General features: G+C 51.0%; 6 protein-coding genes across 8 annotated transcripts; 3 read left to right on the top strand and 3 right to left on the bottom strand.

The window, feature by feature from the left end:
* Positions 1-3705: 3705 nt before the first annotated feature.
* AAFC00_005823 (uncharacterized protein) lies at positions 3706-6016 on the top strand (the record flags this gene model as incomplete). The annotated part of the gene is made up of 3 exons (XM_069345669.1): positions 3706-3845; positions 3905-4063; positions 4111-6016. The coding sequence occupies 3 exons, from the start codon at positions 3706-3708 to the stop codon at positions 6014-6016; spliced, it is 2205 nt and encodes a 734-aa protein (XP_069197869.1).
* A 590-nt stretch (positions 6017-6606) lies between these two features.
* Positions 6607-8344, top strand: AAFC00_005822 (uncharacterized protein; the record flags this gene model as incomplete). 2 transcript variants are annotated; one of them, XM_069345668.1, is made up of 2 exons in its annotated part: positions 6607-7533; positions 7592-8344. In XM_069345668.1, 2 exons carry the CDS (start codon positions 6607-6609, stop codon positions 8342-8344), a joined length of 1680 nt encoding a protein of 559 aa, XP_069197868.1. The 2 variants fall into 2 exon arrangements, with proteins under 2 accessions (XP_069197868.1, XP_069197867.1); XM_069348271.1 differs by having other exon boundaries at positions 6712-7533.
* A 632-nt stretch (positions 8345-8976) lies between these two features.
* AAFC00_005821 (uncharacterized protein) lies at positions 8977-10305 on the bottom strand (the record flags this gene model as incomplete). The annotated part of the gene is made up of 2 exons (XM_069345667.1): positions 8977-10107; positions 10225-10305. The coding sequence occupies 2 exons, from the start codon at positions 10303-10305 to the stop codon at positions 8977-8979; spliced, it is 1212 nt and encodes a 403-aa protein (XP_069197866.1).
* A 408-nt stretch (positions 10306-10713) lies between these two features.
* AAFC00_005820 (uncharacterized protein) lies at positions 10714-13485 on the bottom strand (the record flags this gene model as incomplete). Of its 2 annotated transcripts, none has more annotated exons than XM_069345666.1 (5): positions 10714-11645; positions 11698-11919; positions 11974-12455; positions 12513-13052; positions 13232-13485. In XM_069345666.1, 5 exons carry the CDS (start codon positions 13483-13485, stop codon positions 10714-10716), a joined length of 2430 nt encoding a protein of 809 aa, XP_069197864.1. The 2 variants fall into 2 exon arrangements, with proteins under 2 accessions (XP_069197864.1, XP_069197865.1); XM_069348270.1 differs by having other exon boundaries at positions 13232-13479.
* Positions 13486-13996: 511 nt separating this feature from the next.
* On the top strand, positions 13997-14914 carry AAFC00_005819 (uncharacterized protein; the record flags this gene model as incomplete). The annotated part of the gene is made up of 1 exon (XM_069345665.1): positions 13997-14914. One exon carries the CDS (start codon positions 13997-13999, stop codon positions 14912-14914), a length of 918 nt encoding a protein of 305 aa, XP_069197863.1.
* A 218-nt stretch (positions 14915-15132) lies between these two features.
* AAFC00_005818 (uncharacterized protein) lies at positions 15133-16775 on the bottom strand (the record flags this gene model as incomplete). Its single annotated transcript, XM_069345664.1, has 4 exons — positions 15133-15741; positions 15795-16283; positions 16343-16636; positions 16692-16775. 4 exons carry the CDS (start codon positions 16773-16775, stop codon positions 15133-15135), a joined length of 1476 nt encoding a protein of 491 aa, XP_069197862.1.
* Positions 16776-18330: the final 1555 nt, after the last annotated feature.

The following is an 18330-nucleotide window of genomic DNA, read 5'->3' as shown; positions in this document are numbered from 1 at the left end:
TGATCTGCCTTGTCGATGAGAGTCTGGATGGCGAGTCTTCCGCTCGGGACTTTGACATGCAACTTCCAGGTGCCGTAGGGGTTGTTGTCCGCGTTTACGAACTGGAATTGTAGCTGGCATCTCGCACCCTGTCATCTTTCGTGCCAGCCTTACAATGCAGTGCTGCAACAACTCTCACCAAATCGTTTCATGTTTGGCAAAAGCCAACCACATCCGTTCAGCGCAGTCGCTGCTTATAACGACAACTTCGCAAATGCGCTTCAAGGTTGCAACGATCTGCCAAGATCGCTGGAAATCGTAACCATCGGTCATTTTGCTCCATGATGGGTTCGTTCTCGAGACCGTATAGACAAGATTGATGGAAATTATGGATCTCATCCAACAACGAACATATTGTGCCAATTGCGATGTTCACATTCCCAGCATCTGCCTTGTTGGACGCGACTTCAAGTATTGAAACATCATAGCGACTTTAGTGAACGATCCCTAGCTTACGGTAGCCAGGGCTTTGTCGTTGGAGCTGCGACGCACTTGCGGAGAATTATGATCATGCATTTGAAAAGCGACAGATTTGAGCCGCTCATGTCATGGGAGATCGAAGCAGCTATCTCCTGTACGACTGGAATCCCGAGGAGTTGTCCTTGTTGATCGTATGATCTCAGCATGTTTCGAAGGAGCAAGACAGACATTTGCCGTGCAGGCAAGAGTTCTGGTTTCCTGATACGCACATCCTGCATGGACTAGTGCAGATGACGACTCGCTTGGAGGGAGATATGAATATCACAATGTGCCTTTATCACCGCTCACATGGCTGTGGTATATGGTCGAAGAATTCAAGTAAAAGTCATGTCCTGACAGGGATGGTCTGAATGCTCATAAATGTTGACAGCTACCTTACGGTACAACACTTTGAACGTGACCCCGAATAAGTGGTAGTCCGAGCGTCAAAGTCGTACCATCCCCGAACCACTTCTCTACACCATGCTAGTGCTTTGTCCTACTGGTTGCCATCAATGCAAAGCAGTATGGCATGGTGCTATGCTATCCCTCCGCTTCATGGACTCTATACTGAAACAAGGATTCGCGTGTCTCACTAGTGAAATTGCTCTTGTACCCTCGCTACCAAGCATAGCACCACTTATGATTGACGCGGATCTGCGGTGACTGTACTGGGATGTCTCATAACCATGGAGCATAGCATGCTTGACCAGTTGATCTTTGGAGATGGGTATTTTGCATGATCCCACTCTGAAATTATGATGTCGCCGAACGCCATTTAATGGGTTTCTCTATGCTGCCTTCTCAAGACATGCAAGCCCGGTGGTGCACCGGTAGAGTTGGAATATCTAGCTTCCAGGGAACATGACCCTGCGCAACTGTCCTTGGTGGAACAGGACAGGGCGTAGGATCATTTGCGACAGATGTAGTTGTGTTTCAAGCCTACTGTCTGTCAAAAGATGATTGAGCTTCGGTATATACGGGAAACAAGGGTATGTGAATAATAACGTTGTATATCCAGGCTGCCAAGAAAGAGACTGGGAAAAGCCCCTAAATTTTGGGTATATATCAAATGGAAAGTGCTTCACTTTCGCCCCCCCGAGCAACTGGGGGCCGTTGGTGTAGTCAGCCAGGTACGTCCATGTTACAGTTCAGTGGGCAGCAGTGGCAACAGCAATCCGTAGACTGGGTCGAGCCGGTCAGGGAGGCTCATCAGAGTCCGCGGGTCCTTCAGGGTTTCTTTTTGCAAGTCATTGATGACACAAAATAGCAGTCACTGCTTGCCCTCACTGCTTGACAATCCTCTTGATGTTTTAGTATGTCAAGAGCTGACCCAGTCAAAAGGAATACATAAGGATACCATCGAGGGTTGCCCCTAACCTGGAGGTCGTGAGTTCGAATTCAGGGGTTCATCGATGCTTTTGCAATCAACCACCCGACACAAGACTTTGCTACTCACTTTGTCCTCCTATTCCATGACTGCCTCATCCTTCTATCGAAAGGTAGATGCGGACGATGGATTAACTCTATATCATGCAACACATACGAGCTATACTGTCAACTTTTCGCCTCACGAGGTTCTTGTCTAGTCATCTCTCTGCTCTACGCAGAGTATGCGCTTTGACCACCTGAGAGACTAGTAAGAAGGGCCTATGCTATCGATCGATACACAAGCGATGTTCACTATCTTACAGGACAAGTATGCAGTAGAGTTGATCATACCATCTCCCACTCTGTATAGTCCTGCAAAACCCTTTGAGGTCGGCAACTTCCTAATTATGGCCTATGAATGGACAAAAGACTTGTTATACTCAAGATGGAGATCGCTGAATCTACCCATGGCTTGACTGATGAATTGACAACTCTTGACTCTTCTTATTAGTCTGCATTGAGAAAGCCGAACAAGATTTCATCCTACGATTAATTACAGATATCGTTGACCTCTTGATGACTTCCTCCTAGCGGTACATCATACAGCATGGCTTGAAATGTCGTGCGACAAGAGCCACTATCGACCTCTCTTTGATTTCGGGACTTATTGATCCATCACAGATAGGTCGACCAACATTGGGAAGCCTGGGAGTAGAGCTTGCTCACTCACCTTCCCGCGTGCAAAGGGCTTGTTCTTTCCTCTTTATCTAGAGAAAACGCTAACTTCGCAAACATATCACCGACCTAGATTATTAACACATCCTAAATTCAAACTCTATCACCTGCTTCCTCTAGGATACACTGACGTTATATATGTGGAATCATGACATAAGTCATCAGCTCCCCCTGGTGCAAGGCACACATGATTCGGCCGCGCAAGCATACCATGAACTTGAGCGAACCGCAGTGGGTTCTGCCACCGAAACTATACAGAGATGTTCACTCTACAAGAAACACCAATCTCGATTTCAAAGCGCTTTAGACAAGCAAAATCTGCATAGTAGCCCAGAATAATCGCTGTACATCAACCAGCGCAAGGATACTGGGCGTGCATCATAGACCTGACATGCGCGAATCGCATTGGACTTGGTGCATCGCAAGCTATAGCTGGCTGAGCTACCGATGCTTTTATGGATGACCATAAGTCATGTAGAAGATATTCTCGATTTCATGGACTACATAGCAGTTTGTGTTAAACGCAAAGCATATAGTCCCCTGGACTTATGAGCACGAGATAGAGCTGTCCGAAGCAGAAACTGATTGCTTTGAGCAAGGAGACTTGATCGAAGGCATAGAAAGACACTGTTACTCGAGAAGTGATGTCCTCACATACTGAGTTAACGAAAACGGTATGTACATCAAGCCCGAAGAATTACTGTATCCGTCGGTACTTTTATTATGCGGCCAGGACAATTATTCCACAGGAAACAAGATGAGGTCGAATCAAGCTTATGCTTACCCCAGAACATCTGGGTGGAGATGAGCATGGGGTCAGACTAGATTCCTTGGCACGTCACAACCTGGAAAACACTGTACCGCAAGCCTCGCTTACCCGTTCAAACTGGTAGGAAAGTGGATCTGCATTACGCAATGGCTTGCTCGACGATAGAATTATGCTTGTTTTGGTCCACACGTGTCTGGGAAACCTTACCATTCCTACCTTATGTCTCCTTGTTCTCCACCTTCTGTATTCCTAAGACACGCCTTGACATTGTAAAGGACGAATATGCACTGCAGTAATAGGCATATCCACCTACGAAACACGGATCTGCCGATATGAACGACCCAGGGACTGCTGCGCCGATCGAGCAGGCAGCGAAAGAACTCGACCCCGAGTTTAGTGCGGGCGACAAAGCCGAAGCCAAGGAAGAAGATAGGAAAGTCGAGCAGGAAGAAAGAGACTACCGAGATCCAAAGTATGTATTTTGTACAATTATTCGAGATAGCAGAAGCTAAAGATTCCTGTGCTGTTCAGCCTTTATTGGTTCGAGTCCACAGCAGTTCCACTCTTGGCTGGTACCTTTGGTCCTATTGCTTCAGCGTTCAACATTTGTTCTTTGTCCTCTAGCTGGAGGTTCTACTTACCGCCTGGAACTGCGCCGGCCGAAGGAACCGTGATAGATGATCCAAAATGGTTAGTAACCACGAGCCAACGCATGGTATCCTCTGACAGGAAAATAGGCTTCTTGCGTTGAATTCTGTTTCTGTAGCCTCCGCGCTGATTGCGAACGGCGCACTCCTTCTTAACATGTCCCGCCGGCTCAAGTTTGTCATAGCTCAGCCGATAACGATCATCGGCTTTCTTCTCTCTACGGGTCTATTGATGGCCGATCTGATCGCCATTACTGCATCTCCCACATATCAATTACCCCAGTCGAGTCCTGCGGCACCTGCGATCAACCATGCCTTGACCCCGGCTTTCTACTATGCAATCATGGCAACGGCGATCTACTTCTTCATCGCGTTGCTCATGTGCTGGACTGTCTGGGGGGTGTATCGAGGGCATTTTGGCCGGCAATTCAACCTTACAGCCGCGCAGAGGACTCTAATGTTGCAGACCATGTCATTTGTAACATATTTACTCCTGGGCGCGCTCGTCTTTAGTCACATTGAGGGATGGGAATATCTTGAGGCGGTGTACTGGGCAGACGTGACTCTCCTTACCGTTGGCTTGGGCGATTTTAGCCCGCAAACACATCTTGGACGTGGCTTGTTCATTCCATTTGCTATTGGAGGTATCGTCATCATTGGGCTGGTTATCGGGTCCATTAGGACTCTTATCTTGCAACGAGGTCAAAAGAAAATCTCGGCACGCATGATGGAGAAGAAGCGGGTTCGTGCGATCAACAGCGTTGACTCGAATAATCACCGCATCAAAGTCAGTTATTTCCAGACCATCCCATTCTATGAGACGTTCAGCAACGCGTCTCGACAAAGGGAGCAGGAGTTCCGGGTCATGCGTAGCGTGCAGAGCTGCGCAGAACGTGATCGTAAGTGGATGGCTCTGTGTATCTCTACATTTCTTACCTTCACTCTCTGGCTTGTTGGAGCTGTAGTGTTCTGGGTAGCGGAGCGACACGTCCAAGGATGGACTTATTTCGAAGCAGTGTACTTTAGCTACACGTGCCTTCTCACCATCGGATATGGTACCCCATCGCCAACATCGAATTCGGGAAGGGCATTCTTTGTCCTCTGGTCCTTGCTCGCTGTGCCTTCACTCACCATTCTCATCAGCGACATGAGTGATACAGTCGTACAGTTCTTCTCGAACGTCACAATCTGGATAGGCACACTGACCGTGCTACCGGGTGAAGGAGGGTTTCGAGCGACAGCAAAAGAGCAGCTCAAACAAGTTCCTATCAGTAAACTCAACCCCAAGAAATTCGCGTCCCATCATGCACCTGACTTCGCCCGAGGATCGCACGCGCGAGATGAGGAGACATATAATGATGGCGAGCATGTAACCATACACGATCGTATAGCAGATCGATTGGCCACTCATCTGAAAGGGGACGAATTGCATGCAGCGGCCAAGGCGCAGCAAAGCGGCGACACGCTTGATCGAGACCTTCACTTTTACCATTTCGTCTTGGCCTGCGAAAGCAAGAGGCTCCTCGAACACCTCAGCGCTTCCCCGCCGAAACAATACGAGTGGTCAGAGTGGGAATACTTCCTCAAACTTATGGCAATTGAGTACGACGAGAGCATGCTTACAGGTCAAGAAGTGGTCCCAGAGGGACTGCGCTTGCCAGAGACAAAGGAAGAATGGGAGGAGAAGAAACGACGTTACCGCTGGAGCTGGCTGGGAGAGAAGAGCCCTCTCATGGGCCATCAGACAGAGACAGAGTGGATTCTGGAACGACTAAGTGCGTGTCTCGAGAAGGAGCTGAGGAACTCGAGACTGCTTCATGGCAAGCGGGATAAGAGGACTGTCCCACCCATCAGCCTGCGTGACTTGATAAAGCGCGGACAGGCAAAGGACGGTGGTACAGAAGCGGACACGCGAGGCGACAGTGGTGACTCTGGGCTGGAGATCAAGCACGCTGTTGAGTCGAACATGAACAGAGAACACAGAAAGGACCAATAGGGACCACGGAGGGTTCGTTCGATGGTTCATTATCTATCACGTCCAGAGTGCAAACGGCCTAGACAGAGACTATGGGGTCAGGCGAAGTCATTGTTTTTCACAAATTAGATACCCTTTTCATGGCAGCAATGCCTCAAAGCACTTTTTCACATCTCAAGTATATTTATCAACCTGGTCCAAAGTAAGGCATGGTGAACTACCAGGAAAAGATACAGGTACCCTAGATCGAGATCTTGAACTTTCCGAGATAAGGTTCGGCATGACGCAATGGACTCCCCAGATCGGACGAGTCTAATCGCATTCCAAAACAATTCAAGCTTCCTACATCATAGGCATTCCATTAAACTATAGCGAGACTAACAGGCAATAGTAAGGTAGGATATTACGTAGGTGCAATGAAACAAATTAAACAAAAGCTGTTGTTAACATTTCCTTCCTTTCGCATTTCTTTCTATCCTATCTCTAAACCTCCACTTGGATCGCCCACTCCCAATTGAATGTTCCTCGCCCGCAGACAAATCCACCGCATCTGCCCATTGGGATACATAAACAGAATCAATAGCATCTCGAGACAGAGCACAGTAAGAACAATGGCCAAACACGCGCGATCCACAAGCCACGAGCGCGCGGTCGCAGACTCGGAGCCGCAATCAAAAAAGAACAAAGAAGAGACCAAGACGCCCAGTCAAGACCCCATGCTCAAACACCCTACACCCAAACGCGCCAAAGAAATCGATGCCGATCCGCCTCTCGAGCAACTGACTTCTCTGCTGGAGCAGCAGAAGACTGACCACGAGGTTCGGAACGTCTTGCATTGGTTTCGCTCAAAGGATGTCAGGCAGGAGGATAACAGGGCGTTGCATGCTGCGTCGCAAAAGGTCAAGGAGGGTAAAGGCGTGCTGTTGACTATGTACCTTTACTCGCCTCGTGATCTGGAGTGGCATGGTACTTCGCCCGCGCGATCTGATTTCTTGCTCGAGTCTCTGCGTATCCTTCGATCACAGCTGCACGACAAAGATATCCCGCTTGCTATTGTGCCGGTCGAGGAAAGAGGACAGAAGACAGAGGCGGTTCTGTCGTTTGCGAGAGAAAATGATATCAGTCATGTTTTCGCGAACTTCGAGTATGAGGTCGATGAGTTGAGACGGGATCTCAAGGTCGCGAGACATTTGCATGACGAGCAGGATGTCAGCGTCGAGCTCTTGCATGACCAGACTGTTGTTGAGCCCGGGGCAATCAAGACGGGCAGTGGTGGTCCCGCGAAAGTCTTTACTCCGTACCACAAGTCATGGCTTGCCGAGTTGGCAAACGACCCGAGTCTTCTGGATCTAGTGCCTCCTCCCGATGGCAATGACAAGAAGGCCGTGGAGAAGTATAATCATCTGTCCGAGGGTGAACTGCCCAAGTTGCCAGAGAACAAGCAGTTCAAGGACGAAGACGAGAAGAAGAAGATCCGGGAGCTTTGGCCAGCCGGTCACGACGCAGGCATGAAGCGATTGGAAGAGTTTCTGAATAGAGTGAGTCCGAGACATGTCCACAGCCGCAAGTCCATCCATTAACATAACTCTGCTACAGATCGGCGACTACGCAGCAACCCGCTCACAGCCAGCGCACGACTCAACCTCCCGCCTATCCCCCTACTTCTCCTCCGGCATCCTCAGCATCCGCGAAGTCCTGGCGCGCACAAAGCAACACAATAAGAACGCCAACTTCGACAGCTCCGGCGACGCAGGCGTAGCAGCCTGGGTGCGTGAACTCGTGTTCCGAGAATTCTACCGACAAATCACCTGCATCATTCCACACAACAGCATGAACCTGCCTCAAAACCTCAAGTTCGACAACGTACAGTGGGAAGATGACGAAGAAGGCTGGAAGAAATGGTGTTCTGGCACGACCGGCGTGCCGTTCGTCGACGCGGGCATGAGACAGATCAACGCCGAGGCATGGATGCATAACCGGCTGCGCATGAACGTCTCGAGTTACTTGACTTGTAATTTGCTCATCGACTATCGCCGCGGAGAGCGCTTCTTCGCCGAACACCTCGTCGATTGGGACTTGTCCAATAACACGCAGGGCTGGGAGCCTTCATATACTGTGTTCAACCCCGTCAGCCAGGCAGAGAAAAACGACCCCGACGGCGAATATATCCGCAAGTGGGTGCCTGAGCTCAAGGACGTCAAGGGCAAAGCCGTCTTTGCTCCTCATGCGCGACTGAGCAAAGCCGAGTTTGAGAAGTTGGGGTATCCCGCGCCGCATGTGGATTTCGCAGAGACGAAAGCCCGCGCGACGGCGAGGTTCAAGACTGATCTCGCGAACGCTGATGTGTAATATCCGAGTAGCTTGCGACGAATGTCTAACGAAGATCTTGTGGTTGGAGCAATTTACATAGTTGAAATATAGAATCGAATCAATTGACACGAGGCATCTGAAGGAGATATTTTCTTGTCAAGCTGGGTTTTCCTCCTGCCTAGCGCAGACATGTCGTCGAGTCGGAGCCCATGCCGATGATTGTGACACCGAAAAGGGCTGCCCTTTGAGCCTCGACGTACCATCCTCGTATACCCAAAAAGGGACTAGGATAAATTGATTTATACAAACTCAGACAGGGGAGTCCCAAACTACTCCGCAGGCAAAGAGACGTGAAAACAGAATATCATTCGATCAGCAGCTATTGGAAACCCCTGACTACGCGGCACTGGGACCACAATATCTCTGACTCGGTGTATCCTGATTGGCCTCGGATCAGGAACAGCAGGTCGGAGTGGATATCAAGATAACAGAAAACAAAAAAGTTGAAAGAGAAGAAAATGATGAAACAAGAAACAAGAGGCAGAATGCCACTTTCTGTGACACCTTCCTATCCATGGGAAGTATTCATCCAGGGTACCACTCCATCCACGATCCACCCATCAGGGGTATGTATCGCATCAAGGGACGACCAGTCTCCACCATCAAGTGGTCTAAGTGCTAGGTCCAGCCTCTCCAACCGCAGGACCCTTGCGGTCTCCACCCTCAGATACCTGTCCCTCCATCCCAATCGGCCCCTCCTCCTCAGTCGCAGCCTCGACGAGCGCAGCAACAGCCGCCTTTCGTTCCAAGTTCTGAATGCGACGACTGACCCTCGTCCTCTTAACCTCCTCGCCTTTCCTCTTCTTCTCCTCAGCCTTCAGCTTAGCTTTTTCCGCGCGCTCAACCCACAGCCTGTCGAGCCTCTCGCCGTGTCCCTCAACATGCAGATCCAATTCCGTCGACGGACCATGCTCAGGTGGGTTACTGACGCGCGGATACGCAGGTCTTTTAGCGGGTCGAGGAGGCGGCAGCGGAAGACCTTGGAACCGAGCCGCTGAGACGGGAGACAGCCTGTTGACGAAGACCGAGTGCGCGCTCGCGGCCATCAGTGACTTTTTGCGCGCCTCCATCTGCTCGTCGAGCTCTTTGATTCGAGCGGCGTTGCGCGCGTGTCGAGCTATGGTTTTGGGGCTCAGGGGAGCGGGAGGGGTCGCGGGGCTGGGGGTTCGGAAGATGCGGTTTGTCATCACGGGTATTTCGAGGCGTTTCTTGGGTTGTGGGATCTCTTCCGCGCTGGTCACGCCGCGGCGGGGGTTCCTGCGCAGGCCGTACGCGGGGCGGGCTGGTTTGTCGTCGGTGATTGCTCGTACTTTGCGAGAGACGGCTGTGGTGGGCTGCTTCGCGGGTTTTCGAGGGGCAGTAGTGGTGCGTGGCTTGATAGTGGCCTTCTTGCTCACAGCACGAGGAGCTGGAACGGGCTCAGGCGCGGGAGCAGTAGGGGCAGCAGCAGGAGCAGGCTGAGCGTCATCTCCAACAGAAGTCAAAGACGAAGACGAAGACGAAGAAGTAGACGAAGCCACAGAGACAGCGTCAACCACCGGGTCCGCCATGGTAGCGGCTCGAGGAGGCTGGACTCTGTTCGCCGCTGCTCGTTTTCCAGTCGTAGGAGGACGACCGACTGCGCGTGGAGGAGTCAATATGGGGTTGATCTCGCCGAGCTTGATGCGGAGTTTGTGCCATGCGGTGTTGACACTGGTTGCGTTCTTGTAGCCCGCTAGGCGCGCCATCTCCCTGGTGTTGACCTGTGTGTTGTCAGTAAACATTGGGGAAATCCGCGCCGAGCCTCCATGATGTCGTTTGTGGCGGTAATCTGTGTAGGTAAGGGATAGGGGTAAAGGGATGATGTGTTATATACCTACCTTGGGGGCCTCCGTGGCGCAAAGGAAAATGGCCTTGACCATTTCCTTTTCCCCATCACTGAGGGTATCAACAGCACTCATCGTGGTGATGGTTATGTGAATAGCAGTTGTGGTCGATGTGAAATGAGGGAAAAAGCCAGTGGTATGAAGATAGAGTCAAAGAAAACGATGGTCAAGGAGGAAAGGAAAAGAGAGAAGGAAAGAGTAGCAGGAGATATGTTGATATAGCACTGTGCTAGCGTACGAGTGTGATGAGGGTGACAATAGGCCACAATAGTATCCCCCAGCCACCGTTGTTTGCCTGCTGTTGTGGCAATACCATCAGCGATACACGGCCACAACGCTGTATTGTAACACGCCTGAAGTATAATTCAAACCATCAGGAGACTATAGCACGCACCATTGCTATTGAACTTCTGCGGTCACCACGGACCGCTTCACCTACTGATACGGCAGTAGCATTCAGTTACTGAAGGCTGATATCATGCTCTAAAACCATCGCCTGCGCTCGAGCTTCTCCCTTCTTCTGTCCGGATGCAACTCCTCTCTCAGTCCAATCCAGTCAAGTAGCACATCCTCGCCGTTCCCACCCTTGCCCACATGGATATCAACATCATATATACCACCAAACATACCGATACAGAAACTGCCCCTTACATGTACACCTGCTCTCGATGCCTTTGCTGTCTCGCTGAGAAACGGACCTATAAAGTCTTTCAGGCGCCGCGCGATAGCATAGGGCTCGAATCTATCTGCCAACTGCTTCGCCCACCCCGTCAAAGGCTGGTCGGGGAGTACTGCTAAAGCGGTAGATTGGGGGGACCGCGAGTTGAGCCAATAGGCAATGATGTCCTTGTCGCGATAGTCATTCTCCCAGAACGTCTGGAGCCATAGTGAGAGTACTACAGACTGCAGACGATGGAAATGACGAAGAGGTGAGTACATCGGGTAAGTAACTTGAGTGGGCTCCCAGAGGAGTGGCGCTCCCCGGTACCCGCAAAACTTGAGCTCGGTGATGGTGTCTGCATGATATGCAGCCAGCGTATGGATGAGTGGTGGACTTGGCGGCCAGCCGTATTCGGCTTGGAATACATCTCCCAATGCAGCTCGTGTTGGCTTTGATGCGCCTAAATGTGCGATAGCTTCATAGTGCTCGTCTTCGAGCGTTTCAAGATCGTCCGGGTCACTCAGATCCTCATTGATGCCCAATGTCTCTACATCCTGCCCGCGCAAACCCCAAGTATTTCCCACCGGGCTATTCACACCGATCAGAACAATCTTGCGCAAGGGGCAGTTGCCCAAGGCGCGGACTGTCTCTCTTCGCTCATCGCGAGGGATGCAACCCTCCATCTTCACATGCTCTAACTTTCGCATTCTCGACGCAAAGTCGGATATGAAGCGCCTGCGATTGGCCCTTTCTTCTATCATCGTGTCAGTATGGATCTCGACAACAGCCATTAACGGAGAACTCACTAGCACCGTCTGCTGAAACGTCCGACTGGGTTTCGCCACTTGGAGAATACATGACATCGACGCGGAGGTTAAATAGGTGCTGTGCAAGAGTGTCGATGATCCTAGATACCCGACCGGACTGTTCAGATCTCGATCTGCCGCTGAAAAAAGCGTCCATGGGCCAAGCAAGACAGATCAGCTTTGGATGCGCTTCCATGAAGTCGATGCACATATCGCGAGGGACTAATATGTCTGATCTTAGCTATATGTGGCAGGGATGGAACTTATACCACTTACCCTGCAATTCCGGGTCTGTTGAAGATGTAGAACATTCATCCAGCAGGTACAAGCCCTCAGGAAGTCTGGATTCCTTCACCACAGCATTACGAACTTGAAATGCGCGTAAGTTGGGGAAGCGAAGCTTGAAGAGCTCCCTGAAAGCCACCATAGGTTTGTGGGTACTTTCAGAAGTTCCGACGCTATATATTCTCCGTGTGATGACCCAGTCGAGGTTGAGAGATGTGAGTGAATCCGCGGCAGCCTGTATAAGACCCATTGTCGCAGGAAACGGATTCGAGTCTGATTCAGCAGCAGGAAAATCATGATCGTTGAAGTTGAAGATTTTCTGTATGTGGAAATCTACTCGATCACGATGATCCCATAGCTCGTTCCTGTAGCGATCGAGATCGCCACCCGAGGTGCGAATAACATCATCATACACCATGTCGTCGTAGATATGAGAGCTCTCGAACATTTTCTCCCAGTCGTCGAAGGCTTGCCTTTGTTTAGTCTATCTCAGCGCACGAAACAAGTGAGTCTTGGAGGGTGCGACTCACGCAAAGCTAGGTGTGCCCCAGCTATGTACAGCATTTCCAAAGGCAACCTCCTGACGGTTCCACTGGTCAGTGGTGGTCATGTACTGTGATCCTTGACCGTCTTGCATGAGCTGTGTCGATTGTCCTCTCGTATACACTTGTTGGCTGGACGCCCGTCCCGTATGAGGGAGTAGTTGCAATCTTCTAAGTCGCAGACTTTCGAGACGCCCCAAGTCGGGGTCTGACAACATATGGGCAGAGAGACCGGTAAGTGCACAATTCTCGAGCCATAGCTTGCGTAGTGGCATGACACGTTTGCGTGACTTGTCAAGAATCCCATTCAGCAGACCTTTAGTGATATGCCAATGACCAAAGACGATTCTCAGGGTCTGGATGTGGGTCAGATTCGCGCAAGCAAGATCCAGCAACTGGAGGGTCCTCGGATCGTGAGAGAGGAAGCGACTCTGGAAATTCGTCTTGGGCAGCTCAGCGAATAGAGCCGGCGGCGGAAGATGACATCTGTGTGTTATTGTGTGAACGTGGGATGCAATCCATGGTTTGCTGAGAAGCAGTAAGTCAGTCATGGGCCCTGGTCACACCGTGGGTGGAGTCTGCCCTACTGCCTTTTCGGCCAAGCAAGTGCAATATACTCGATATAACGATTCGAGTACCGTCGCAAAGGAAACGGAAATTATGAAGGTTCCAAGGAAATACAATCATTCTCATTCGTATTGACCTACCTAGCTAAGACGACCAATTTGCGTATGATAGGAGTGTCATCATGCTCATCACTATGATACGGAACATCCTCAGTGAAATGTCTCGTCCGACAGTCTACTAATTCAACATCATGCCAGATGAAAGGTATGGCCTTCTCATAAGACCAGCTGGAAGACTGGGCCAGAGACACCAGACCCGGGCCGTCTAGAAAGCGCAGGGATGCTTGTAACAATTCTTCAGGCAGTTGAGCGAGATGATTGTCTCCCATATCCATGGTTGTCGATATCTTGGCGTCTTCATGCAGGGACGCATTTGTATCAGACGTGTTCCCACGATACTCGATCTGGGATGTCATGAACAGATTGGGTCACCGGCTACCATGACACCGTATCGCCAGAGCATCAACACAAGAAGAAAAGTAACTAGTGACGCAGTGACATGAACGACTTTCGCCGACGTCTAGAAGAGGCAGTGATAGGGCGTGGTGGACAGCGACAGCGCGGCATAGAGAGATGACCGTCGAGGGTAGTGGTAGTGGGGTGGAAGATATGAGCAAACACCCCAAACATGGAAATAAACGGCGATTAACCCGGTGGCGTGCAGCCATTTATGTAGGACAGAACAGTCATCAAAAGTCCGTTGATTATTATATATTTGTATAGATACAATCAATGATCCCGGGCCATGTCATCCTGCGTTCCAGGACGATAGCATTCCATTCCATCTCCACACGTCCCATAATAAAGCACAACAACCCAAGACTGCGCTTCTTCGCCTGTGTGAGCATGTCTACCGCTACACCCTCAACCAATGGGGCATCCGCCTCACCGCGGAAACTCAAGATGCTCATGCTCCACGGCTACACCCAGAACGGGCCTCTGTTCCGTGCCAAAACCCGAGCTCTAGAGAAAAACCTCGAAAAGGCTTTCCCAGCAGCCCCGAAGCCAGGGCACCTGGCCTCGTACCCAGGCGGTGTCGAACTCGTCTACCCGACCGCGCCGATCAAGCTCTCGGTCAACGACATACCAGGCTACGACACAGACGGCGTATCAGCTGACACCGCCGACCCCGAGGCCTATGCGTGGTGGAGACGAAAGGGAGATGGCGAACCCTTCCGCTACGAGGGCATAGAGCAGGGACTCGAGACTGTTGCAGACGTGCTCAAGACACAGGGACCGTTCGATGGCACGATTGGCTTCTCGCAGGGTGCGGCGCTCGCAGGCATGGTCGCTGCGTTGCTAGAGGACGGACGACGAGAAGCCTTCGAGAAGGCGCAGGCCAACGGCGGCATTAGATTCCCGGAGTCGTTTGAGAAAGACACGGGGTTCATGACGGATGTGATACACCCTCCCCTCAAGTTCGCCGTGTCGTACTCGGGATTCGGCGCTGGGACGAACGAGCTGTATCGCGCCTTTTACGAGCCTAAGATCCAGACGCCCATGTTGCATTTTATTGGTAGTGTCGACACCGTGGTGGAGGAAGATCGGAGTCTGAGACTTGTGGATGCTTGCGCTGCGGGCAGAGGAGCCCAGGGTGGAGTCTCGAGACTCGTCTACCACCCTGGTGGTCACTTCTTGCCTAGCAGCCAGAAGCAATATGTCGCCGCACTTGTCGCATTCATCAGGGAAGTCGTGAGTCAGACACCGAATGGCAAGCCGGCCAAGGAGGAAGAGAGTGTCGAGGACATGGACATGCCGTTCTAGGGCTATACATATCTCCACCACATTCACACGTGACGAAGAGAGGAGGAGCATGATATGGCACGGCTCGACATTACATGGTCATGATCGACGTTGTTCTATTGTAGCGTAGAGCGATGATAGAGGGCCCCGACTTTAGACTACAGCGATGCTAGAATACAGCAGGCGAGATATAGATGCTCGCCCGTCTATCGTGTTTCGTGTCATGCGGTCCACGCCTCTCATCTTGCCTTGGCAGTAGCCGCCTTTTCTCCCTTGACCGGCTGGATCCTGGCCATCATCTCTTCCTTTGTGATGAGATGGTCGATCCTCTCCAGCAAGCCCAGCAGACTCTTCATGTTGCCCGACCACTCGTTGAGCACTTCGTCGGCATCTCTCTTCTTCTCGAAACTGACCAACCTGGCGGGACGATCAATCTTGGCGTAGATGGTCTTGCTGACGACCAAGTCACTGATGTACTTCTCCGTCTCTTCCTCGCTCAGGTCGAGCAGCTCAGTGAGACGCTTGAAGTGGATACGAGTGTAGTATTTGGCGACGACGCGAACGTTGTGTTCGATGACGCGCTTACGGAAGTCGGCCCATCGCTGGTGCGCCTTGGGATCGCTACCCTTGGGGGAAGCGTCAAAGACGTCGGTTGCGCAGAGTTGAGGGCCGTAATTCTCGGCGACCGACGGCCAACGCATGAGCTCGGGAACGGTGAACAGGTTCAGCAGAGCGGCATCGGTAGGGATCTGAGAATTCCTCGTGTCGCGGTGGATGCGGTGAAGAAGGTCGGATTGCTCGTTGTCATGAGGGGCGAGTATGACGAAGTAGATGACTCGTTGGAGGGCCTGGTCAAGTTGTCAATGAATGAAGTATCGTCTAAGACTGTGATTGAACTCACTGCGCGTAATTGCTCTGGGTTGTTCTCCACAGCCTCCGTATCCAAGACCTGTCGATAGTGTTTGCAGGCATCGAGGTACTTGTCGTGGTGCTTCGCCAGCACAATCTGCTGCTCGTAGTAGCGCAGCTTCAGGTCCGTAACATCATCCTCCACTGGCTCGGATGCCTCGTCCTCATTACGCTTCTTTTCCTTCTCTTCGTGCTCCTTGCGTTCCTTTTCCAGCTGCTCCGCCGTCTTCTTGGGCTTTCTTGCAATGTATCTGGTGCTGATCTTTCTGCTCAAAATACCGGCCTGTGTCCAGTCACCGTTGTCGATGCACAGCTGCACTTGCTCCAGAATGAACTCGGTCTTTTCTCGCCTTGTCATGGATCCAAACGTCTCGACCTGGAGCTCGCAGAGGATGTTCGCGGCAGACTTGACGTCGCCTTCGCTCTTCTTGATGTCTGAGAGAATGCGTGTGACTCTGGCTCGCTCAACCTCGACAAAGATCTGTACACTCATCATCAGTAAGTGCATTTCTAGTCAACCATCTGCTATGATAGACGCACCTTTCCCTCGGTAATAGTGCGCAGCGTCTCGATGACCGACATCTTAGTCTCCTTGTTTGGCGTCTCGTCCAAGAAACCCATCACCACCTGGACCATCTTGGTAATGGCCTGCTTGAGCTGACTGTGCTTTTTGGATAGCAACTGGGCCTGCTCGTTAAGCAGCGGCCAGTCGCCTGCATTTTTGCATATCGTGACGATGGAAACGAGAAGTTTGGATGTTGACGGTAGATCACTAGACTGTCTGGTCTGCTTCTCAAGCGCAAGGAGCTTCTCGACCGCGCCTTGCACATCGCTCTGTATTACTGTCAGCATCAATCAGGCCCGAGGAGCAGCTGACCTCCAGGCGTACCTTTGCAAGTTGCTCAGCCTCAGGGATGGCCTTGTCAACCTCCTTGGTGTAGTCCTTGTCGGCCTTGATGATCCCGCCGGACATGATTGGTGAATGTCTCTGCGGCGCTCGCTAGATTCGTGTTGTGTCTGAGATGGTGTGCAGCTTTTCTTCTCTACACAGTGAAGTGGAGACTTGATGGATCTGTGGATGAGATGATAGTGTTGTGGTATTGGAGATGAATGGCGGTTTGTTACTCTGGAATCACTCGCGCCTCATCATTGGAGCTTCGAAGGTCGATTGACGTACCCATGCACAATCCTGCCGAAGTTGTTCCGCTCCTGGACTTTCGACCATCCATCTCCCATCTTGTTTCGCCTTCAAACACGACCTTATTCTACTGTTCGCTCAATACTTCATGCTTATTGTGTTCTTCAAATCACTCAGAATATATTCTGCTTTCCTTCATGTAGTATGACTGCCATCGACTTCTATCATCATACTCTCACACGACATGTCATCTCTCGCCATTGTCATGTATGGACCGAGTCTACTGCCTCAGAGGAACACCATTGTATAATCAGCCATACGAGGATCAATCCTCCAGCTCGTGGTTGATGGTATTTCAACCCTGTCAGGCCCTCAATCAAGTAACGTTTAAGACCAAAGCGAGATCAATATTGAGCCTAGATCATTGCCACATTTGTGTCTTCGCTCCTGTCATGGATCATGGTACAAGAATACCTCTTCCATTGCCGAGGCTACCCCACCTGTTCAGTCGCTCCCCATCCATGTTTCCTCTCACACAATTGCCCACTGCCCATTTCTCGATATTCCCAGCGCTCATCTTCACGAAGTAACATGATCTACTCCACCGCGTGGGGCCTCTCAATAGGCTGTGGTTGATGAGTTCAATCTGATCTCATAAGTCGAGCATGGGTGCTGCCTACCGACGTTGTCCTTCAAGGAGTATTTGGTGCAACCCTACGCTGTCAAGTGCGGACTGGAGATTGCTCGCGAGAGAATAGACGAATGATTACAGGCTTGGTCTACTCTGAGAAGAGTCGTGTGTTCAATGTTGTCAGCAGACGATTTTTGATCGTCCTCCACCCCTCGACACTGTCGTGCTCTCCAGAGCATGTGTGAGAAACCTTGATGGACACCGTGATGGTAATGACTAGGTAAGTTCGACTTTTTGTCGCATGTTTCGTCTCTGAGTCCTCCTTCTTCTTCACCCACAATTTCCTTATATTCTACTGTACAAGAGCGCTGCACCACTTTGGCTCCGGCTGAAACCATCACGCCATTCATCGTTATCACTCCACCCAAGCCTGCTCGCCGTGGTCCGGATCCTCACAGTCGGTGGGAACATATCACGACTGGTGCTCTCTAGGTAATCGCATTTCTTTTTCATTATTGTTCCCGCAATCTATGCCATACTTTTATAGCATACCGCATACACCTTACCGCATACGCCTGCACCAACGGCCGGAGTTTCTCCCGTTTTCGGGTGCAGACGGGAACGCGCAATTACCCGAACCTACCTTGATTAATTCGTTATCATTCCTCGGAATCGTCATCGTTCAACGAATTTCGTTATTCTGTTTCTACAACTTCTTCCAAAGCCGCTGTCACCAGCATCGATACTGAGAAACCGTGT

Source organism: Neodothiora populina, assembly GCF_041146345.1.
Source record: "Neodothiora populina strain CPC 39397 chromosome Unknown canker_contig_6, whole genome shotgun sequence".
Lineage (NCBI taxonomy): Eukaryota > Fungi > Ascomycota > Dothideomycetes > Dothideales > Dothioraceae > Neodothiora > Neodothiora populina.
Note: the sequence above shows the minus strand (reverse complement) of the source record. Positions and strands in the feature narration are given on the sequence as shown.